Source organism: Typha latifolia, chromosome 6 (assembly GCF_019914945.1).
Source record: "Typha latifolia isolate L0001 chromosome 6, TyphaL0001v2, whole genome shotgun sequence".
NCBI classification, from domain to species: Eukaryota; Viridiplantae; Streptophyta; class Magnoliopsida; order Poales; family Typhaceae; genus Typha; species Typha latifolia.
The window spans coordinates 2,286,210-2,310,091 of record NC_133091.1 but is presented as its reverse complement, the minus strand read 5'-3'; the positions used below and the strand labels follow the sequence as shown (position 1 = coordinate 2,310,091).

General features: G+C 37.6%; 3 protein-coding genes across 5 annotated transcripts; 2 read left to right on the top strand and 1 right to left on the bottom strand.

Annotated features, from left to right (window-relative positions):
* The first annotated feature begins 931 nt into the window (after nucleotides 1-931).
* On the top strand, nucleotides 932-5,333 carry LOC140790253 (pheophytinase, chloroplastic). 2 transcript variants are annotated; one of them, XM_073140242.1, is made up of 6 exons: nucleotides 932-1,073; nucleotides 1,248-1,992; nucleotides 3,435-3,661; nucleotides 4,169-4,360; nucleotides 4,460-4,616; nucleotides 4,952-5,333. In XM_073140242.1, the coding sequence occupies exons 2-6, from the start codon at nucleotides 1,267-1,269 to the stop codon at nucleotides 5,192-5,194; spliced, it is 1,545 nt and encodes a 514-aa protein (XP_072996343.1). In that variant the 5' UTR covers nucleotides 932-1,073; nucleotides 1,248-1,266; the 3' UTR covers nucleotides 5,195-5,333. The 2 variants fall into 2 exon arrangements, with proteins under 2 accessions (XP_072996343.1, XP_072996344.1); XM_073140243.1 differs by having other exon boundaries at nucleotides 934-1,064.
* A 1,051-nt stretch (nucleotides 5,334-6,384) lies between these two features.
* LOC140791332 (probable E3 ubiquitin-protein ligase RHC1A) lies at nucleotides 6,385-9,441 on the top strand. 2 transcript variants are annotated; one of them, XM_073141859.1, is made up of 2 exons: nucleotides 6,385-6,627; nucleotides 8,057-9,441. In XM_073141859.1, exon 2 carries the CDS (start codon nucleotides 8,187-8,189, stop codon nucleotides 9,186-9,188), a length of 1,002 nt encoding a protein of 333 aa, XP_072997960.1. In that variant the 5' UTR covers nucleotides 6,385-6,627; nucleotides 8,057-8,186; the 3' UTR covers nucleotides 9,189-9,441. The 2 variants fall into 2 exon arrangements, with proteins under 2 accessions (XP_072997960.1, XP_072997961.1); XM_073141860.1 differs by lacking the exon at nucleotides 6,385-6,627 and adding an exon at nucleotides 6,685-7,532.
* Nucleotides 9,442-10,342: 901 nt separating this feature from the next.
* Nucleotides 10,343-20,818, bottom strand: LOC140790438 (transcription elongation factor SPT6-like). The gene is made up of 17 exons (XM_073140535.1): nucleotides 20,435-20,818; nucleotides 20,242-20,334; nucleotides 20,009-20,138; nucleotides 19,822-19,909; nucleotides 19,574-19,730; nucleotides 19,337-19,481; nucleotides 18,955-19,213; nucleotides 18,667-18,855; nucleotides 18,467-18,577; nucleotides 17,963-18,352; nucleotides 17,600-17,707; nucleotides 16,693-17,472; nucleotides 15,398-15,539; nucleotides 14,133-15,307; nucleotides 13,816-14,025; nucleotides 12,298-12,793; nucleotides 10,343-11,178 (listed from the first exon to the last, which is right to left on the bottom strand). The coding sequence occupies exons 1-17, from the start codon at nucleotides 20,466-20,468 to the stop codon at nucleotides 10,586-10,588; spliced, it is 5,100 nt and encodes a 1,699-aa protein (XP_072996636.1). The 5' UTR covers nucleotides 20,469-20,818; the 3' UTR covers nucleotides 10,343-10,585.
* Nucleotides 20,819-23,882: the final 3,064 nt, after the last annotated feature.

Genomic DNA, 23,882 nt, shown 5'->3' with positions numbered 1-23,882 from the left:
TTGATTCATTGAAATCTTATATTTACTTGATAAATTGTCTCCCAGTTCAGCCTCGACAGAGTGAGGAGGAGGGTGTCTTGGATGTAAATTAGTTTAGTAGTTTAGTGGTTGTATGGTTACACATGATGTGATATTAAATTAAAAGATATTTAATGTCAGAGGACTAAAATAAAGAGGAAAAGAATGATTGAAATAATAGTCGGTTATAGTGATATTGATAAAATGATCTTTAAATTTGGTTGGCAATGTAATCATTGGATAGAAGATGATAGGAGAGAGAAGATAATGTTCAAGTAGGTCGTCTTAAATCTTTTTTTCACCTTAAGACCGGTGGCAACTCTTTTCCTGGGTGACCAACAAATGTAGCTTGGTATTTTCTCTTCTCTTTGGGCGTGGGCGTGTATTACTACTGTCTGCAAAGATTAACCCGGAGAGTTCAAAAGTTGGAGTTTCGCAAAGTCTTCTTTTGGTTTCGTTTTTTGCCACAAGGTCTGACGATTTCTTCAACTTCCTCTGATCCCGGTCTTTTTGGCAGTTTTAAGTGAATATCCAAACAAGTCATCGTTTCATATGTAGAGTTATACAGGAATGACTAGAAACCAATGGATACAATTTTCCCAGACAATGCGTTGAACTGTTCAGAGCTCTATTCGTGTAGGTCTCATTTAAGCCTCTTTTGTCGGCTACGCATACCAACAAATGGCCAAAATTATAGAAGAAAAAAAAGAATTCAAGAAAGAGGGTTTTACGCAAATACACGGAAAGGAGTAGAAAAATGTCCAAGTGCACTGACGTGCAAGAAATGTACTTGTCCATATCGTCCACTTGGACAAAATAGTTTCTACTTGCCACCACACCGAACAGCCTCTCTAAGATGCGACTGAACAACGAACATATTGTTCTGGCCCCACCGTCGTCCGTCGTCTATGTTCTTTTACATGTGACAGAATTCTCTTTATAATATCGGGGATTCGGGGATACTCCCTCAAGTCTCTCCCTCATTTTTCTTCGGAGAAAGAGTTTCTTCTTCGAAGAATCTTAGCTCGCGAATGGTTCTCTGCCAGGTAATATAGGTACTTCCACCGAACCAATCAACCATTCTTTTTTCTCAAATAGTTTAATTTTAATCCAAGCTAGCTTTCAACTATTCAGTTCATCTGGTAGAGTTTTCTTGATGTCAGCTTATTCTGCTTCAAATTAATAATCAATTCAGTGAAGCTGACCCTTCTGCTATGGGATTTCTGCAGACCTAACGGATTTGAGTAGATGGATTTAGTTTCCTGCGGCCACTCTTCCGTGTCATGCCATCATCAAGTTCCCAGTTTGAAGCATTTGAAACACAATCCACTTAGAAAAGGTGGAGTTTTATGTGTTGGGGGAGCACCAAACCGGAATCGTCTGTTCCTGCAGCAAGTCAGCGCCAAAACTGATCAAATCAATCAGAAAGACGGGCTTAGATTATTAGGGCAACTTCAAGGTCTTGGAAATCGTAGCAGTTCTGCAGTCTCAGTTGACAATCATGGTTACTATGTGACCGATGGAGCTGTGGGTCTGGGAAATATCCCCAAGAAGGTTGATGAAGTAGCCAAAGTTAAAATCCCAGGTTTGCCCAATGAGTCTGATGAAAACCATGGCTCTCCAATCAGTAGTGCTTTCTGGGAATGGAAGCCAAAGTTGTCGGTGCACTACGAGAAATCTGGAACAGAGAACAGTAAAGCGCCTGCTGTGCTCTTTCTTCCTGGTTTTGGAGTTGGGAGTTTCCACTACGAGAAGCAGTTGAAGGATCTGGGTCGCGATTATAGGGTGTGGGCATTGGATTTCGTGGGACAGGGCATGTCCTTGCCATATGAAGACCCAGCTCCCAATAAGCGAGACGATAGTGAAGGGAGGGAAGTTCTGTGGGGTTTCGGAGAGGAATCTCAGCCCTGGGCAGAAGAGTTGGTCTACTCTGTTGATTTATGGCGAGATCAAGTACAGCATTTCGTAGAACAGGTATATTCCTCAAATTTCTATAGGTAGTTTGGCGACTTTATCAATTACACTAGACTCTGATATGAGACATTTAGTACGAAAACACTCTTTTCTACTTATGTACTCATGATGAACATCACAATACCAGGTTTTACTGTGCTGTCATATTCTTAGATGCATCTTTTAACTTTCTTGTTGGTTATCTATACTACAAATAATTTAGGAATGAGTTGGTGACGCCAGATTATGTATGTGATGAACTATTGTTCTGGAGTAATTTAGGACCCATCTCCTACTTTTAAAAGGTGAATGATTAGTTCCAGATTTTGGACAGTTTTTGAGCTGCTAACAAGTTTATGGCCACCAAATTATGTATGTGAAAATTTGGAACAATTTAGGACACATCTCCTACTTTTATTGTTGAATGAGTAGTCTCAACTTTTGAAACACTATTGAAGTCAATATTCTATATGTTTTTTATTTTAATGGCAATGTTCTATTAATATTTTCAGCCTCACAGGAGACATTATTTACAACATAGTTTCATAACACATTCTTAGTTGACTCTTTTAGAAGTTTGTAATACTATTGTTGATTTAGAGTAACAAAAAAGTACAAGTAGTCTAGAATAATTTTCTTGGATCCATGTCCAAAGATTTTATCAACAGTACAGGTCAACTAGTGCAGGAATTAAGTTGGACTCCTGAAAGAATTGAAGTATTCATTAGAGCCGTCAAGTAGATGTTATTTATCAACCACCTAGAAGTAGCGCTGCGATACTGATTGGAGCAAAATTAGGCAAGAGAGCATTTTGAAATTTATGTATCATGGTTTTGAAGCTTAGTTTTAACTGAAGAACAACTTACCATAGTTCCTCTACTAGGCATGGAAGGTGTTTAGGAGGAACAGGATAGTTTGTGATGGAAGGATTTATTTTAGACATGATAGCTTTTCTTGGCACATCTTAAGACATACGACAACCAAGAAGGTGGATTACTTTACTTACCATCGGTTAGTCGCCTCTCTCTCTCTCTCTCTCATATATATATATATATAGCAGAACAGTGTTTTGATATACTAATTTTGTGGAAAATATTAAGATAATGTTAAATTCTTACTGTCAGAGATGTTTTTATTATAGAGAGTAGGTCGCCAAAACAAGTTTATATGTAATTTTTTAACAGATTAATATTTCAAGTTAACCAGCCACCAGCTGAATGCATTTGTGGCATGCTTTATTGTTCCTGTCTATGATCTCTCATGTTCTACAAAGGCAATTTCTCAACCAGGAAATAGTAGCTCTTTGGTTAGTTACTCGTATTGTCATTTATTAACTTAAAAATTTCCATAAAGCTAGTTAACCAGCCAACTTTTTGGTGTTACTGTTTTTAACTGCATCCAAGTAAATCTTTTACATACTTGCATGTCTTTCCTTATCTGAAAAGTGAAAAATATTTTTGCAGGTTATAGGTGAACCGACTTATATCGTGGGTAACTCTCTTGGAGGTTTTGTTGCCATGTACTTTGCAGCATGCAATCCTCAGCTTGTAAAGGGAGTTACACTGCTTAATGCAACACCATTTTGGGGATTCCTCCCGAACCCTATCCGATCACCTAGGCTGTACAAAATTTTTCCTTGGGCGGGGACATTTCCTTTACCATCAAGCGTCAGGAAGCTCACCGAATTTGTGTGAGTACTTCTAATAGCTTAAAAATCATTGAGTTAATATTGACAGCACTATTCTAATGTATCCAAAAAATTGAATTATTTGGCTTTCATTTTTTTCATGAATAATTTCTTTTCCATTTAAGATCAAGGTCAGAATATCTTTTGCTGTGTGTAAATGAGATGGTCTTGCCGGGAGACTTTCTTCTTTTAATTAATGGATACTATTAACTCTTTGTTATAAAGTCATTCAACTCCGACTTGATTATTCAAGATACAGCTATCAACTGCCAATTTGCAGGATTTTTTGCCACAATATGTGTTTTTCCGGCACACCTCAGGTCTACTTTGATTAGAGTTTTGGTAGATTCAATAGTTTGATTATGTTCTTGTGATCTCCTGGCTAATCTTTGAGATGTTGATGAGCCCTAGTAGTCTAACTCCTTCAAAATAAATTCTATAATATTTAAATATCCACTCATCACAATGTTGAAATCACAATGTAAATAAATAGTCTTTTATATGATGCAGATGGCAGAAGATAAGTGACCCCAGAAGCATACAAGAAGTACTAAAGCAAGTGTATGCTGATCATTCAACAAAGGTTGACAAAGTGTTCTCTCGCATTATTGAAATAACAGAACACCCTGCAGCAGCTGCATCATTTGCCTCCATTATGTTTGCTCCCAAGGGGCAATTGTCTTTCCGAGAGGCATGTTCTAGGTACTGCGGAAGCATTTCTCACGGCTCATAATTGTTGTCCTTTTTCTCATGAAGAATGTTGCTATCTTCTAATTATTTCTTCTGGTTTATTGGTTATAGGTGCCAAATTCAAGGCGTTCCCATATGTCTCGTGTATGGAAGAGAAGATCCATGGGTTAGACCTATTTGGGGTCTTAAAGTGAAACAGCAGTTGCCGGAGGCACCATATTATGAGATAAGCCCGGCAGGTCACTGCCCCCATGATGAAGTTCCTGAGGTATGCCATTTCCGCCTTAGGCATGTAAATTGAGAAATTTTGGTAGTTCATATAAGCTTCATCTTTATATTATTTACAGCACTTATCAGTGAGCTTTATTAAAGTTTGTGTTGTTAGTGCATTTCGTTTGCTTCTTGTTGCTGAGAAAGAACCTTTGCTGTCTATGCTTGGTTCCACCAATCAGTTCACAACTAAACCACACGATCGTTTGATAAATTATCTTTCCTGATATGAATTATCTTTGATGTACCTAAACAGTTATATCTATTACTCTAGATATTTCTTTAATCACAATAAAAACAAATGGAAATTGGAGAGTGATTCTCTTTTCTCAGGTTGTGAACTTCTTGCTGCGTGGGTGGATTAAGAACCTCGAGTCCCAGGGTGCACACGCGCTGCCTTTTCTTGACGAACCTGAATATGTTCAACACGGTGTATCTCGAGAATTGGAATATGTCAGAGAAGGATCACTTAAGTCGGTTCTAGTACGAGTGTTTGGATCAAAATTTTCTTTATGGAATCAGATGAGCTCTCTTGTGAAGTCCCATATATCAAGTTGGCGACTGGTTTCCAGATAGATCAGCCTGTTTAATATCCATCCTTTCTCAGCCATTGTAGATTTACCTTTTAATGCATATTGCTTATTCTTTATATGTAAGTAAGATTGATATGTTCATGGATATCATAGGCAAAATATTAGTTCACTGATATTTCTTATCCCATCTCTCAAGTTTAACGCAAATATGAACTACTAATTCATAAAAAAAGGCAATAGGATAGCATTAGCTGTTCCAGTTTATTCAGAGGAAGTCTTTCCATATAATGTATTGATATCTGGGCTTGATAAACACAAATTAAAAATATATATAAATAGAGTACGCAATCAAACTCGATCGTGTTGAGAATGTCAAAAAAATCTTTACGTAATCTTAACATACAAAGAGCAGCGAGTTCCATTCTGCCACGTCGATGAGTTCACGGCTGACGTGGCGGTGGCGTATTTAAATTCATACGGAGTTCTAGTTTTGATAAAAAAAAATTTTAAAAAACTCTATAAATTGGTGAAAAAAAAAGAAAAGAAAAGAAGTTGCCATTTGCAAAAGTTTAATCCTTTCATCCTATCCTCAAAATTACTAGTTAGCATTATCCTTTTGACCTCAGCAAACTTGGCTCTTCCTCTTACAAACTGCTAGATATTGGCAGATAGCAATCAGTAAAGGCATCTCGAGACCTCAGTAAGAGAGTAACGTATAAAATAGGAGTTAATTAAGGATTACAAAGTTGAGGAAATGGGCTACGTGGTGGTGTTTTGTCCTTTTTCCCCAAAAAAAATTCATTTATTTTTTCTCTTGTCCTTTTCTTTTATTGTTGTACCTACTCGTCTTATGGTCCGCCGTGAATCCTTGAGATGAGACAGTCAAAAAAGTTCAATCCACTCCAGCCTAGACTCAAGCCAAGCTCCAACACTTTCCACTCTTAGGCATATAATTTAAGAGCAAACTAATGTGTTTTTATTTTTCAATCACTGCGAGATGATAGCTGGTCATAATAGTTTATGGGTGAAAATGCAATTAAAATAGGGAAAAAAAGTGATTCGAGTTGTTTTTAAACAAGCTGAGATCGGCTCAGAGTTTGCATCGTTTTTTTTTTTTTTTTTTTATTTTAATGAAAGAAAATAATTTATAGTTATATCAATTTCAAGCCAAAGCTTTAGGAGAGCTCGGCTCGACTGCAATTTACACTGCTACTTAGTAATGAGCGAGTATCAAGTGTAGTGTCAAACAAAAAGCACATCTTTTTCTTTTATTACGGATTCCAGAGAATTCTATTCCTCTCTCCTATATCTCATTCCCCGTTAATTTGGTTCTCCCCCCTCTTTATATCCGCTCTCCCCCAAGTCCCCACCAATCTGGCCACGATCTCATCTCGTCTCTCCTCTCTCAGATATCAATCGAGGTGGGATTTGGGTCTTCTCTGGGAAGCCTTTTCTTTCCTTCTTCTCGATCTTGAGGTATAAATCCCGCAGTTTGATGGTGATCTTTGGAAAGTTTGATAGATGGGTTCTTGTTACATAGATGCATATCATTTTCCGCAACTTTATTAAAGTGGGAGTTGTCAGTGTTCGTTCTCTTGTACGGTTTGGTATATTAGATTCGCTGTTGTGGTATATTCTATATTCATGTGTTAATTTTTTTTAAATTTTCTCATTATTTTTAGTGATAACGGTAGGACATGTTATCTGTATTGTGTGGGAGAGTTATGAAATTGATGGAGTTGAAAATTGTTATAGCTTAGATGCCAAAATTATTTTGTTCTTATTTTGATTTTCTCCTGCTGTCTTGTAAGAGCTGGAAATGGAAGGTAATTGTGCCACCATATTTTTGAAATAGTTACTTGATTATGAAGAAGCCAGGGTGATGATGTCAATTGAAAAAATTGGGTCTTTTCCAAGTGAAGGTGGCGGCAATTTGTGTTCAGTAGTATTAATTCCAGAAGATGTTTAAATGATGAATGTCAATGTTTCTGATATTAAGGTATGCCAGTGTTATGTCATTTTGCCATCACAACACGAGCCAGACGGCATGCAGTTGTATCAATATGGCAGCGAGGAAAGGATAGGACAAAGAGGTGGAGAGGGTTACCAACTGTGGAGGGGGGGGAAGAAGAATGAGATAATCTACAAGTTAATATACTAAGTTTGCCTTCCAAGTGAGGAGGGGCAATGTTTTTTATACAAAGGTCCACCGCTATGATGGCATCTTGCTAGTATGACACATGCCAGATGGAATGGTAGTTGTGTCAACCTCCGCAGCTAGGGAAGGAGAGGACGGAGAGGTGGACAGAGTGGGTACCAACTTTGAGGGGGTAGAAAGAAGATAATCTACAAGTTAATTTACTAAGCTTGCCTTCTTATAGGTAGAACTAAGATCTGAAGTTCTTGGACAAAAAATGTGGCATCTTATGAATTCAATACTTTGTTGCTAATTTATTGTTGGCAATGCTTATGTATGACGATTTCTTAGGTCAGTAGATTTTTATAGATGATTTTGGATTCATAATTATCTTTCTCTGGTTACTAAAGATGGTGTCTATAATTGCAAAGCTTCCCATCATAACATAACATCCCCCTTTTTTCATGACATGTGGCACAGTGTTATATCTCTCCTTTGGATCAAACTTAATTGTTCTTATCTTTTCAATGTGATTACATGGATTAACATTTCATTTGTTTGAACTTTTTCTTTCCCTACATCTTGTCAGAGTATCAATGTCTGTTTGCTTCAATAATATGGAAACTGGTCCTTAAGCTAAATTCGTGCACCACTATTTGTGGGATTTACCGATCAACATTTATGGTTTCATCTTGCCTAATAAGCTGGTTTGTAATATCTTTTTGATGACGTATAGTTTGATTTTTAGTTATCATTTTTGTTGTACAGAACTAGCATATTGGAAGGAGCAGAGGAGTTCCAGACTTATTCAGGCTACCATTGGAGCTATTTCTTGTTTTAACTGTTAAGATATTCTTTTGGCTTGGTTATCTGGAATATTGATACTGAGAGGAGGAAGATGTCAAGCAGAAACACCCATTGGTGCTACGTATGCAGGCAAGCAGTTCAGCCTCATGGGCACAACACGACCTGCCCCAGTTGTGGCGAAGGCTTTGTGCAGGAGCTGAATGAGATAGGGAGCATCGTGGACTCTTTTGATTCATTCGGTGTGGACTCTGTTGAAGATGAGGATCCCAGGTTTAGAATTATTGAAGCACTGTCTACTTTGATGAATCAAGGGATGGCAGGAAGGAGCCACGACGTTCGTAGTAGAACTGGCAGATACATGGACCAAGGGATGGGATCTGGCATGGGACCTTTACTGTTTTTTGGTGGTAATCTTCCTGTTTCGATGTCTGAGAATGTAGGTCTTGAGGTTCTCCTAAATGGGGGCTCTGGAGTTGGCGATAGGCGTGCCAACCTAGCTGAGTACTTTGTCAGTTCAGGATTGGATGCCCTTCTTGAGCAGCTTTCACGGAATGAAAGGCATGGCCCTCCACCTGCTTCGCGGTCGGTTATTGATGCTTTGCCCACAGTGAAGATAAACCACAGGCACCTTCGTGGTGATGCTCACTGTCCTGTTTGTAAAGACAAGTTTGAGTTGGGAGCTGAAGCACGGGAACTGCCATGTAAGCATTTGTATCACTCTGATTGCATTGTTCCTTGGTTAGCCCAGCACAATACGTGCCCAGTTTGTCGTCAACAGTTACCATCACAGGGCTCTGATGTTACCATTCGTAACCGATCAGGTCGTCAAAGTTCAAATGGCAGTGGGAGAGACACTTCAGATGACACTATTAGGAGAGAAGGTCAAATAAGGAGAAATCCATTATCCTTTCTCTGGCCTTTTCGCTCATCTAACTCCAGTTCCAATTCATACTCGGGTCCCAATTCTTATTCCAGTCAAAATTCGTACTCCACTCCCAATTCGCACCATAACGAGTCGGGACGAAGCAGTTCCAGTGCTACTCATGAAGATATCAACCAGATGAGCTATTCTGGGTGGCCCTTTGACTATTAAGATCCTCTCTTTAGCTAGTTATTTGGCTCTTTCTTCATCTGCTGAACTTTACTGTTTGTCGGTGGTGTGAAACTAGTTTTACTGTTTTATCTAGGCTTCCTATGTTTGATGATCATCAAAAAGTGTTATCTTCTTGAGACAGTTTTCCATTTGCATGGCTGTCTTCTGCTGCAACTGGTTTCTTTTATGCCTCAAAAGTTGTAAACTGTGTGATATATTAGTTTCTTCAACTGCTAAAGTGTTTGCACATAAAGAAGCTGGAAGGACTTGTGATGCAGCTAGTTTTATGTTATTTGTTTTATCTTTCTTGTTTGTTGTTGTAGTTATTGGTAAAGAAAGATTCGAGCGTTTAAATGTTCCCAAAAAACTCTCGCTCATTTATTCTTTAAAAAAATTGTACACAGCAACATTACAAAAGGTTAAATGGCACAAATGAAAATCGAAGAAAATAATTTAGAATTTAGCCTAACTACAACCGGGTAAATTATATATTCTCACAAAGGAAACTACGAAAACAAAACAATTGCTTGCTGTAAGTAGACGAGGTGAAACTTGTTTGGTAGCTTAAGACTTTTTACCAAACCAGACCTATTTTATATTTTTTTTTTAATCGAAATAGACTGTCATTTAAATTTATTATTAAATAGTGTCTAATTCACTATAATACTAATAAAAAAAAAGCTGAATTGATCAACATTTTTATTTTAAGTTATTTTTGTCAAGACTAAGTTCAAAAAATTTACATACATAAAACTCCCGATCAGTTCAAAACTAAACAAAAATATTAAACTAATCAGCATTTTTATTTAAGAAAATAACAGTTATCAATTTTATTAGGACTACAATAAATTAAACTCTATTTAGTAATAAATTTAAGGGATAATTATTTCAGTAAAAAAAAAATTAACCGGCTAATTTGGTCAATAACTCGCTTAACATCGCCATCAAATTCGATTACAAAATTTATCCCCTGACGAAACACTTCTTTTAAATAAATAAGTTCGTTTATAACCATCTATACAAATTGCAGCTTTTAAGACTGACATCCATGTCTACGGAAGTTGTTCTTCAACAACCTACAAACAGTTCACCTCAGCACTCTCAACCTTGAAACATGTATAAATTCTTGGTACAACAAACCAGAAGAGAGCAAGAACAAAAACAAGATATATATTTTCCCCTGAAAATAGAATTAAAACTTACTACAAATAAAAATATATTGTAGCTGTACATGCCTCCTTGTCCATACATCCCAGGAATTAGAGGACCATTACAAGTCTACATTTGAGAAGGGGAATGAGAAACAAAATGCATTTGCCCAGTTATAAAATTAAAATGCCAAGGATCAAGATGGCAAACAGCACAACTTTACTTCCAAGCAGCAAAAAGAGCAGGTCTCACCAACCTCCGCCACCACTTCTGGCAGATGCTTGAGGGGTGGTCGATCTCCTCGAATCGCCCCATCCTGAATCACCACTACTGAATCCGGCACTTGGACCACCTGCAGCATTAGCAGATGCATCCCCGCCACCCCACCCAGCATCATCACCTCCATTTCCACTGCCTGTTCCACCACCTCCCCAACTACCATTGTTGCCTCTACTCACCAATCCACCACTGCTACTCCCACCACCACCATCACTCCAACCTCCGTTACCTCCAGACCCACCCCATGTTCCATTGCCACTTCCTTCATTTCTTCCACCACCACTACTTCCCCAAGAACCACCATCATGACCACTGTTCCCACCACCCCAACCACCAGGAAATCTTTCCCTCCCAGGGGAGTTATGAACTTTTGCTCCAGGAAAGCTACCTAAACCATCATCATCCTCCTTTGAGCCCCATTTTGCTGAACCAAAATCAGCATCTGGGGCATCATTGCCAAAATTATTTCCTCTTCCCCTACCACGCCCACGACCAGGCCGAGGAAGTCCACTTGGATGGCCATCTCGGCCACCACTACCATTCCTCGACTCAAATCGCCCACCTGCATAAGTTAAAATTATTCATGTGATACAACTGTCCATAAACAAGAAGTGATGCATCAAACAGAAATCTGAAAATTTCTCAGCAGCTATGGAAAAAGGATTGTAACCCCATTTACCAGCAGGAGATAGCAGGTTGAATAGAGGTAGGCATTAGATTTCCTGACCTTCTGCCTATGTTGCTCAACATTAACATCAAAAATGAAAATGCAGTAGTAATTATCCCCAAATTATACTGATCTGGTACCCAATTTGATAAAGCCTGACTTCGAATTGATGTTGGCAAATTAAACATGATTATCCTAAAGTACTTGACCAGTTGGTATTTTACTGATGGATAAATTTTGCATCTGGAACCACATTTCCAGTTCACCATCCCTTAACAAATATTTTTTTTTAACCCCTAATAGCTTAAACAATTGGGAATGTTGCCCAATTTGCAAGATGGATCCATGTCTCCTACCCCACTAGAAAAGATCTAACAGAGGCATTGAAGATATTCTTTCAGAAGTTCCAAACATTAAATAGTAAGATAGCCACTTTATTAACTGTACAGGACTATTTGGTAAAATGGCACCCTGAGAGTGTCTTCCCATAAGACAACATTATGTTGAGAGGCTCTAAACACTGATCCTTTATTGTTTAAATTCAAGAGCTGTAATGATGCTCATGTGATGCAACTATATGGGGAAAGTTCATTTGGAGGCACCAAAACACTTGTTGAAAGTGGAGTCATGTAGTTTCTGCACCAGAACCTTTCGGAATCCTCAAAATTAACAAGCATCTAAAAGGTGGGGAAAGTGACATAAGTAGATAAATAGATATTTCCAATCAAGCTGTACCGAAGAGCCCACAACCCAAAATAGAGACTATGAAACCTTCGAAATTTTATCAAAATGTACATCTCAATCACATATAACAAGGCAAATCATAGGAGCAGATTTAAAATAATATCAGTAACAAAACCAAAGTAATTTAAGCAAGACACAAAATTGGGAAAATGTATCAACTAGACATCACATATGAAATCAACAAAAGAACAAGGCCACATGCTCTTCTAGTAAAATTCAAATTTACAAATAACAGCCAATATGGTATAGAGACTGTCTGTGCTTACTAACCTGCTCTTGAACCTGGAGTAGAAGATCTATCCCTGTCCAAACGTGTTTGACCCCTCCACCCATCATTGCTACCTGCTGAACCACTGCCAATAGATCCCCCTCCGGAGGAATTCCAAGCTGACGGGCTTTTCATTGGTACCATAGCTGCAACTGTTCGAAGTGATGGGCCAGCATCTGGAGGTGGTTTGTCAATGTTTCTCTGAAAATAAGATACGAGGCGGTCGATGTCTTCAAAATCCTTTTTCCGAAACCTAAATCCTTTTGGATATAACCCAATATACTCATGATGAGGATTTGAGCTCCTAATATAGGACAAAACGAAAGTTCCAGGATGTTCATGAGAGATGCCAAAACAGTACACAATTCTCATTGGGTTCTCAGACTTCTCTGCCCTTAACAAATCATCATTTTCTGCTTTCGTCCCCTTCCTAAATTTGCGATAGGCAAGCATACTTTTCAGGTGGCCAACTAATGGATCTACATATCTATCCATAACCTGGATAAAAGGAGCAAGTATAAACATTGTACATAATAAATACTAATAATAATAAATATAAAAATAATAATAATAAAAAGAAAAGAAAGGATAGCAGCTCAAAATATATCAAACTTGTCCAAAACCGCATATTCAGTAAACCAGCATTCGTATGCATTAATAATGTAACAAGAAGCTATATCAAACTCATCAATAAATTATAAAGTCATCAACAGAAATAAAATAAGTGATGTCAGCTCAAACTATCACATTGTGACCATGACAGCATAGTTGGAAAACCAGCATTCATCTATATTACTATTAACAATGGAACAAGATAATTTGCTGTATCAATGATTATGTGCTCCACAAAACAACTACCCTCACAAGCTTTCGCTGATACCAACTTTTACATGTCACCTCACCGTTTATCATTTTTCCTATTAAGAACAATCCCTACCCCCAGCTTTCTCACCAGACAGGGCACTAGGTAAAGATGGGAAATAATCACAATAGTAAGAACTACTGAACATCAACCAAGGGCCAGTTTCAGGGTAAATAATGGATCATGACCAATATTTTATTTTAAAAACAGTGAAAATGTGATTTCTGCACCATCTAGGCATCCACCTAACATTTTAAAAACTCAACGGAGGTATCATATAGGGAGCATATGTTGTGCCAATATGGTTCATTATGCAACTAAATTAACTATAAGTCTGTCATAGATCTCCAATATACAACAATAAACTTAATGGCTTCCTTACGTGCAATATGAATTATCCTAACCTCAGCCTAAATTAGCACTCGACTATTGTACTTCAAACTTCAAAGGCTGCCAACTAGTTAACAATGTACTTAACAGAAGGTCATGAAAGATGAATCAATTTGAGAATGCCAAGTGAAGACTCTTAGATAAGAATTGCATAACTCAAAAGTAAAATATATATTATGTAGAGTAGTCGTTATGAGAACCTCTTAATAATTGTAAGAAGAAAACAACATACTCTCTTGATCTAAATTCAATATAAAGGCACAGTTACCTCATCAAGATCCTCAAAAGTGTCTTTATCAATGGTCAGAGTTTTCCCCAGACGAAGTAAACTGGTAATGTCCTTGTGATCTTTTCCACCCTCAACTATTTCTTTGTGAGCATAGACTCCATCAAAAACTTTCAGAGTTAATGTTAGAAAAGACGGGCCCCTAGAACTTGGACGTATAATGCTCTCACCAGCCTCCTTGTCCGAAAGATGCTGCTCCAACAGAAGTTTTCATCCCATAGTATAGCAATCAGTAACAGCAAATGGTATGAAAAAGGACAACTAAAAATTATATGATTATATCCATGAAGACAACATACCTCCATGGCTTCATCAGCTGTAAAGTTCTGAAACCGAGGATGGACTATCATCCTTGGCTTAAAATGCTTCCTGGCAAGTTCCTTCTCTTTGCGAGCCTTCTCTTGCTCATTATGTAAACTAATATCATCCTCATGATAGTAAGGGTCACGCTTGCTTCTATAGAAGTATGGTCTTTTTCTCATTTCACTAGCCTTGCATGTCAAGTAGACCACAAATCTATTTTTATTGACATTCTTAACCTTGCATGTAAGTATTTCACCTTCACGTACTTGTAGGTTTTCAAAATCGTATGGATTATCTGAATAATCTTCAGCCGTAACCAGGGCTTTCAAACCAGAATCAAGAGCACAAATGATTCGGTTATCTTGAATGTTACGGACAGTGACCTGGACAATTCTCCCATCTGAAATGGTATCCTCAGTTTCACCAGACAACATACAGAACTCCTCATCTGGATTTGGTTCTCTGAAAGGGTTCCGCCAATCCTGAAATCCCTGTAGCAACTCCATTTTTATATCATACAGAGTTTCTTGTTTCCTACTCCCATCTGGAAAACTTTTGACATACTCATCAATGTCAAGAACTTTAAGCATATGAGGTCTTTCTCTAACATGTTCAATCGCCATCTCTTGTTCATCGTCATCCATCTCATTTGGTTCATGTGGAGCATCCTCAGCATATACATCCTTGGCCAAATTTTTTGCTAGATCATATGACTCTGGATGAATCCGTGTATCATCCAATAGGTCCATAATATGAGTACTAGCTGCAGCTGCCCCACTTCTACGGACACGCAAAAATCCAACACAATTAATGAAAACTTTCTTTCTTATAAGTTTCCCCATTGTTACTTCTTTCCGATTGAAAATTGAGCCAGCCCTTACAAATGCCCTCTGCAAAGCAGAAGCTTTCCTTGCCCCAAGACCGGAAACAAATTGCAAAGGAGCAAATAGCCACTCATGACTTGCAGCTAAATTAACATCAACACCTATTTGATTTGTTGCATCAACCATTATCTGCTCAACTACCTCATACTTCTCATCTGGGGTAAGAAAATGTTCAAGAGGACAGAGTTTCCAAGATAATATCTCTTTCCCTGGTCCACAGAGCGTTGCAACCATTGCCAAGGGGTTTTGCAGATAACGACCAATAGCCACAGCACGCTTTACAATACCTGAAAATGCATGATCATGTTAGAAGAAAAAAAGAAACTAAACAAAAAATATTACCAAATATTACAACTTTGCAATATGATTGAAGGCACCTGGCTGCCCAGGTAGTTGATCTGAAGATATCCGTGAATTCTCATAAAGGCGGGGCAATGACTCATCACCAAACACAATACTTATATTCTCTATATCTCGGCTAACATCTTTCGGATGATCTTCCACAATTTTGAAAATCACCTGCTCACAGAAAAGCATGTTAGACGAATTATAAGCAAACTTGTTGAAATTATGGAATATTTTCTTTGAAAAACTCTTGGTTCCATACTATTTTCCAACCATAAAAAACATGTATATAGTCAAACATTAGAAAACAGAGTGGACAACAAATATGTCGCCTCAATTATATTGTTATGTAAAGGTGCAAATCAAAAGTTATCCTTAAATTTGAAAGTTCTTTAAAAGAAAAAGACTCAAAGTCAATGTTTTTAAAAACTGTACATGGCAGGCAGATCATAGAACACAACAGCTGCAAAACCTCAAAAATGTGTACATATCCTCAAGAAAACTTGAAAGGGCAATAACAGAAAGTACGACAATTAGGTATTAGGAACCCCTTAGAACTTGAATGATAGGTAGGTTTGGGACACAAGTAGAAATAGTGCTTTACACTTAATACCTATACTAGAACAATTAGCAAGCCAAAATTGCCTAATTACTTGTCGCCAAGTACCTGAGGGTTTGTTTGCTTTTGATTTCAGGAAACACCCCTGAACTGGTTCAGGGACCCCTAACCCGGTTCGGTAATCAATCATCTTTTTATCTTGTTTATATCTAACTAAGTTTACTCTCCAAAAAATCAAGACTAAGAAATAAAGCCAACTAATCAAATTTGAGGCTTAGCCTCAAACCAAACAAGGCCTGATTGACTGCCTAAGCGAGCGCCTAGGAGCCGCTTTAGAAGCTTGCCTAACATATAGCAGGTGGCTACCTTGACTGGTTTTTAAAACATTGCTAAAAGTTAAGTCTCAAAATTGACTGTTGTCATCTCTCTCATCTAGACTTTGCACAAGCCTAGGTTGCATCCAAGAAGGTATACTACTCTACAGCAAACTGGTCCTGTAGTTTTCATGGCAAATCCACAAATTGTTTTGACTTCTTTAGATATGAATTTGGCAAAGGCTTCTCAAAGACAGGTCAAAACCAAACCCAAATCAGTTAAAACTCAAAAACTTTTTGTTTTGGAAGGACCAGAACTGAAATAAAGATTTTGGATCTATCTCTGATGTATATCATTCACATTGCACGTAGATTCTCTCTCATGTACCAATAGAACTAACTGATCTAATATACAAAAGGAAAATTTTAACAAAAACAAAGGTAACTTAATCACCTCATAAATGTCATCCTTCAGTTGTCTACAGGACAAATTCGCTGCTCCTACACAGACAGCATGCGGCTGATGGTCCGTCATGAATTTCAGAACTCGTTGCTGATCATTTTTCTTGCGTTGTTGCTCGGCAACACCCTGCGACCTAACACTAATAGAACCAGCATACAGCACATCAACCATTTCCCCTGCTGAATCCAACATAACAAATGTTGTTGCAGGCTTCCCAGGACCCCAACAGCATGCCATGACTCTCAATTCAGGTTCATCCTCAGAATCATTATAAGAATCCTTCCGTTTGAAAGGAGCAATTGAGACCTTGCTCCATAATTGTTTTCCATAATCCATAAGGAGCCAATTTTTAGCTCTTGCCGTCAGGACAGATCGAGCTTCCTTTTCCATTGACGGGAGAATGTAATTTACAAAAGAATCTTCCAAGATCATCTTCCTTTGCTCGTTCCAGAGCTGAGCATATTTACTAACAAAATCACTCAGATAGAACTCATTAGCATCAGACAGTAACTTCTTTTGAACATCTTGTGGCAACTTTACTGTGACCTGAAGGAGCTTCTCTTCTTCCGCTTTCTGGATAAGGAACCACTGTGCATCTTCAAATTTAGCCAACGGTTTGTCACGTAACCACTTTACACCTGAAAGATGGTGATAGTGATCAATGGTCAAATTTCCTTCTGAAGTAGGGTTTGTCGAGACAACAGCTTTCTCCATAAAAATACTTCGGACATGCTTCCTTATGATAGGTTCACAGCCAATTTCCACTGCTGCCTGAGCAGGCAAAGAAAAAGAGACGAAGATTATCACCATTCTCGGAACAACATGAATACATGGCACACATATAGATTTACAGATTTAAAAGACAGTATCAGACTTAAGAACACAAATGGTGCCATACCATGTGCCTAGCACCTTTCAGTACATCCTGTGGGGTTTCAAACATTGCACAAGTAAAATTTGCAGCCACTTCTTCAGGAGTCTCCTTTGGATCTTGAAGCTCATCCACCTAAAGAAAAATGATATGCAAAATGGACTACTTCTCTTACATCAAAATGTTAAGATGTGCTGGGCACAAAAGAAATACATGCTGCTACAGTTCCTGTAATTAAAATTGGCTCCATTTATATATAGTATGCAACTAGAATATTAATATACTAGAGATTGATTTCTTATGCATATGCAGAAAAAAATATGTGAAGAGTATTGCTTCTATGCTGATGTGACTAATATCCAAAGACAGATAAAAGTCCAGAAAACATACAGATATCTTTGTCAGTGTTATAGCCAATCCCAAGTTCTCAGAACTAAGACTGAACTTGTCGGCGACCTCCCATAACCCAGCCTTATGACAAATGCTGTATAGCGATTTTCTCTTTGGCCTTTTAAATTGCCCTTCCTCTGCTTCAACTTCACCAGGAGGGAAATGCAGATTGAATTTTGCATCGACGTCATCTACCTCCCTTTCAGATTTTGCTTCCTTTAGTGCTTCACTAATAGATTTGAAGAGTTGTCTATTTAATGCGAGTCTCGTCTCTTCGTCAATTCTTCGACTTTCCTCTTCAAATCGTTTGGTATAGTACATTTCAAGAGCATTCTTCCGCTTCTGAAGAAGCAACCACTTCCTGTCCAAGGACTGAACAGCCCAGAGCATCTGAAAAGGGGAAAGGGAAAGGCAATTTATTATTCTGTTTTCATAAAATCAGTTCAACTGAAACATATGCAAAACTATTATTAGTGAGTTATTTATCATATGTATGTTCAGCACCTTATGCCACCTCATTCCAGGCACTTTCTCTGCAGCATCTTGCACTTCCACATCAGTATCTTTCAGTAGACTACTGCATAACTCCTTCCTGTACATGGCAATGAAGGGAATCTGAAGCAACAGTGACAGATCAGTACTTAGAATAAAGAATGTCAAATTTATGAGCGGAGCGACTTCTTCAATTTAAAAAAAGTACATACATCAAGCTTCTGGACATGTAACATCGTCAAAACATTTCCAATGTCTTCCTTGGTAATTTCCTTGACCACTTGATCTTCGATGCCTAGCAGAGGCAAGACATCACCAGTAAGCTGGTTATATATCCATGTACTCTCCTCTTCTATGCTCTTATCATCTATTGGTGGAGGCCCAGTAAGATCCTCAGACAACTGCAATATACAGATGCATCCAGAAGTAAGACATACTGGAAAATTGAGATGTTTCATCATGTTTGCCTAAAAAACAGCATATAACAGTCCTATTGTTACCTGAATCCTCTCTGGTATATCAGTTTCCCGTATCATGTCATCCTTTGGTGTCATATACTTCTCTGAGACAATAAATGGTTCAAACTCATCTTCAAACCTCTTTCTCAGCCCACCAGAGTCAACTTCCACCTTATCAAGGCCTTGCTTTCGAAGCATTAATAGTTCATCAACATCACCAAATATCTCGTGAGCTTCTTGCAGAGCTGATGATGATACACCTGGTGCTTGTCTAGATTTCTTTTTCTTCAATTTCTTCTTTCTGTGTTAAGCAAATCACAAGCTGATAATAATCAGCATCAGGAAAGAAAACACTAGAAACAGAAGTGTAGCAGGAATGGGGGAACATCAGGGAAAAATTGCAGAAAGAAAAAAATAATCATACTTCACAACAGCACCGGTCTCATCAACATCTTCCTCATCAACAATGAAGTCTGCCATTTCATCCTCCTCACCAATGATATCTCCCTCTTCCTCTTCCTCTTCCTCCGGCTGCTCGTCTTCTTCAGCAATATCTTCCAAAGGTGCAGCTGCAAAGTTTCAACATAGATATAGTACCAAACAGTATATCCCATCTGTCCATGAGATAATTAGAAAACTAGACAGCATTTGAGATAACTACCTTCGTCATCACCAAACAAGCTGCGTTTGAGCTTTTCCTCAGCAGTTCGTCCACCTGCCCCCCTATTCCTTTCTGATTCTTCTTCATCATAAAAAACCGACCGCTCCTGTCCCTCCGAGTCCCTCCCAGCCTTCTTCAGGCGCTTAAACTTGCTACCCTAACAACATAACAGCATAGAAACAAATAGATGTTGTTCCATGTCACTACATGAACTGATAATTGTGAAAAAGAAAACTAGTGAAACATACAGGTTTGGGTCGATGGATGCCAGTAATGTTATTGTCCTGGAGCAGCTCATAATCATCCTCGTCAAGGACAAAAGTCTTCTCCGATTCTCTAATGTCAATCACACGTAATAAATTTCAAGATCTTTTGAGACAAATATAACATTTCCTTCTGTTAACAAATACAATCAATGAAAGCCAGCTTTAGTACCTTCTCTTCTTCTTCTTTTTCCTGTGCCTCTCCTCATCACTATCTTCTTTCTCTTCCTCTTCCTCCTCTTCCTGTTCTTCGTCATCGTCTACTATGAAACCATCTTTCTCGTACTCATCTTGCCCTTCTTCTGCTCGAAGAGAACGGAACCATCAGAAATCAACTTACCAACGCAGCTAGCAACCGAAACCCAAGGGCTAGCTGTATGGCAATAAAACTCATCAGAACTGTACCTTCCTCGTCTTCCTCATCGTCTTCGTCGTCCCTGTCGTCACGATCATTGCTTTTGCCGCCAGCTCTCGGTTCCTCTTCTTCTTCATACTCGTCTGAAAAAATTTCAGCAAATAAAAAGAATTCATGGATAAATTTAACAAAGAAGGAAACAAGTCAGAATAAAATTAATAAAACTTAATGGAAATTACTCACCTTCTTCGTCGGAGACGACCGTACGACCGGCCATTTCGCGGGGGCACCGACTGCAAACTCAAGATTTCGCGAGTGAGGAGGAAACCAATCTAGGGTTTTCTCCGGAGATCGAGCAACCAAAGGGGATCGAAGCCCTAGCTCCTTGACGGCAACTCCGAAACCGAGAGAGCGTACACGAGACGAAGAAACCCGAATCCTAGAATCCTCGAGAAGGGCTAACGAGACGAAGAAACCCTAACCCTAGAACTCGAAGAAGCAGAGAGATGGAGGAAAACAAATGGCGTTTGGAGAAGAACGATTCGATAACAGAAATAAAATAAAAAAAGAAATGGAGAGACGAAAGAGAAAAAATCCTTTTCCGCTCTGTTTAAACACTATAACCCCTAAATTTGTACTTATTTACAATTATACTCGCTACGGTTCTCGTCATTGGCACCGGCTTTAGTGCACAAAATGAGTTAAAAAAAAACAGAGAGATGTAAATAAGAGGAAATTTAAGGGTATCATGGGAACTTAATTTATTTTTCTTTCCACGAGCATCAATGGATTATAAGACGTTTCTGAGGAAATATAAAGGAATTTGGACCGCGTTAATGTTTGGGTCCGATTAGAAAACCGGAAACTAAACCACATTTGCACCTTGTCTATCTCAAATCATTTTTAATTATTTTAACAATTCTTAATTAATATCTAACTTAGATAATTGAGTCATCTCTCGTTCGTTTGTCCTCCAGTTCCACGACTCAATCCATCTCACTCTGAATTGTGTACTTAAACTCAATTTAATTAGCCTTCTTACTCTCAATTTTCACTGAGTAAGTTTGATGTTTCCTGTACCCCTTTTATTTTTAAAAATAATTCTTTTGGACCATGAAATTTTGATATTCTATTAGTAAAATTAAGGAATGAAATATTAAATCATGAAGAAGTAAAAGACATGGGCTCCTAAGACCATAATAAGCCTTGGGCCCATTTGTGGGCTTACATTGTAATAGCTGAAGTACTTTATAAGTCTCACTTATTTTTGCAGTTTTATAGATGCTATGGTAGAGATTCATGTGGTTTTAAGATAAAAGACCAACCTTTATCATCATATTAGAGAGAAGGCAAAACTTGTCTGGTTTCTATTAGGGCAAATAAAGGATCAAAAAAAAATTATTTCGAGTCCTTTATTTATTTATTTATTTATTTAGGAAAGTCCTTAGATTAAGGATTAGCATTTCAGAACAGATTTGTAGTATAAGAATTTTTTTCTGTAGTGTAGCATATTTGAATAGAGGTGAATCTTAACTTCCACAAGATGTACTCTGGAATGATATATTTGGGATTGATCACCGAAACAATTGACAGCCTTCACTACCGCATCACATCTGAGAGTCACTGAAGATTCAATAATGGGATTGGGAGGCCAAAGAAGTGACTGCGACTCAAGCTCGGCTCGAAATTAAATTTTAAATTTTAATTTTAATTTAAACTTTTAACACTAAAAATTATCCACCTAATAGACCAAATCAAATAGCGGACTTTTTCGCTAGGATGAATGCTACCACTATTATTCTAAGAAATATAATCACTATCTTCGAAAATATTTCTATACGTCACATAGTAGGTTCTCATAAAAAGAATGCTATAATGAGACTTTTATAACGTGATCTTCTAAATAGACTAATATTTCGAGACTTGGACTTCGTCCGCTCAATACCTGGTCATATCTACGGGCCCTTATGTGAGACAATTACTTGCGTAGCTTGCAATTCGTCAGAATAGTAATATGCTGATACTGTTGAATTATCCCAAGGGTTCACATACGAGAATTTACCTTCTATCCTTAAATAAAGTTGGGTATCCCCATTATTGTCATTATTGACTTTGCCATTCCACCTAACTATTCCAGGTCCTTATTTCTTTGGTGCTTTAATTAGTTGACATAATAACATGTATAGCAACATGACATGTTGATGGCTTTAATTAAATCAACGAACCCTATAAAACATATAGTAGGTTGGCGGGTCTTGCATTCTTCTTTTTTTTTATGTCTACACATGTATTCTAGCGACTAAGAGAGCAGTGAGCACATAGATTAAAAAAAAAATATTATGCACATCCTATATTTTATCTATTTTATAATTTACATTCCGTCTTAGAGGATTTTATAATTTGACCCCTTATTTTCTCTTATAATTTTTATTCAACACCCTGGTGTTATTTTGACTAACTAACGTCGATTAAGTTATTAAAATACCCTCATAATTTTCTTTAATTTCTATATCCCTTTACTATCTTTCTCACCTACATCCTCCACTGTTGTCGGAATGTTAAATGAGAATTATAGGAAAAAATGAGGGGTTGAATTACAAAATCTTCAGAATATGAATCACAAAATAGGTAAAATATATGGTGTGATTTGTAAAAAATCCTTAAAAATATAAAAATCAAAGTCCAATAATTCATATATTTATTTGTTAGTTGACTAACATCTCTAAATCTTCCCGAGTATAAATTCAGTATCCAATCATTTGCACTTCTATATGTAGCTGAAATCTCTTAGCCTTGGTTTACTTGTAGAATAGAAATAGACTTATTCTGGTGGTTTAAGTACACTAATTTAACATTCTCTCTTATTTTATTACATACAACTTTTTAAAATAATTTATTAATAACCTAAGATTCTCATTTTATATTGAGTTGACAAAATATAATTACTAATCATATCAGCTACAATTGCTATCTCTTCTCTCTCTCTCATATCTAAAGATAGCCTGGCATACTCGCGCAATGCGGGGCAATACCATGCACACCCGAGTGAGATGTTATAACCCTATATACCTGCGTAGTGCGGGTACTATCCCACATACCCGCATAACGCGAAATTTTTTTTTGAAATATTATTTTCCGTCAGCTCAATGGTATATTTATCATTTAGTTTAAAAATCACTAATTTTTAATATTTTTATATTAATTTTATATCACATTAAATATAATTATTAATTTTTATACTAGTATTGAACTAAATATCAGAATAACTTATATTAGGTTTAATTCTTTTCTTTTAATAATAAAAATTAGAATAGTTACGATTATTCCACCATTATTTCACAAGTTTTTTTTTAATATTTTATTATTTCACAAGTTAACTCAAATGCTAATTTTGCTCGCCGAGTCGGTGCATTTAATGCACACGATTTAAGTACCGTCCGCCGTAGCACAAAAGGTACGCAGATACTGCAGCAAATCCGAGAGGGCATATTCTAAGGAACAGATCGTCTGCAGCCCTAACTGTAGGAAATTACCAATCAATAACTGCCGACCACTAAGAATGTAGCAACTTCCTACAAAGGGGCTGCGGATGAACTATTGACCTTATTTTACTAATTATCTCGAGATGTGTACCCCAGTAGTGAAAAGAGTTCATAAGACTCCACTCCGTCAACACCTCACACTTGTCTTA

Excerpts from the sequence above, each read along its gene's own strand:
- LOC140791332 (XM_073141859.1), top strand. The coding sequence starts at position 8,187 with ATGTCAAGCAGAAACACCCATTGGTGCTACGTATGCAGGCAAGCAGTT.
- LOC140790438 (XM_073140535.1), bottom strand. The coding sequence starts at position 20,468 with ATGGCCGGTCGTACGGTCGTCTCCGACGAAGAAG. Across the intron at positions 14,026-14,132 it reads CAGCTGATGAAGCCATGGAG|CATCTTTCGGACAAGGAGGC; the intron begins GTATGTTGTCTT and ends CTGTTGGAGCAG. Across the intron at positions 11,179-12,297 it reads TACTCCAGGTTCAAGAGCAG|GTGGGCGATTTGAGTCGAGG; the intron begins GTTAGTAAGCAC and ends TAACTTATGCAG.
- LOC140790253 (XM_073140242.1), top strand. The coding sequence starts at position 1,267 with ATGGATTTAGTTTCCTGCGGCCACTCTTCCGTGTCATGCCATCATCAA. Across the intron at positions 3,662-4,168 it reads AGGAAGCTCACCGAATTTGT|ATGGCAGAAGATAAGTGACC; the intron begins GTGAGTACTTCT and ends TATATGATGCAG. Across the intron at positions 4,361-4,459 it reads TTCCGAGAGGCATGTTCTAG|GTGCCAAATTCAAGGCGTTC; the intron begins GTACTGCGGAAG and ends TATTGGTTATAG.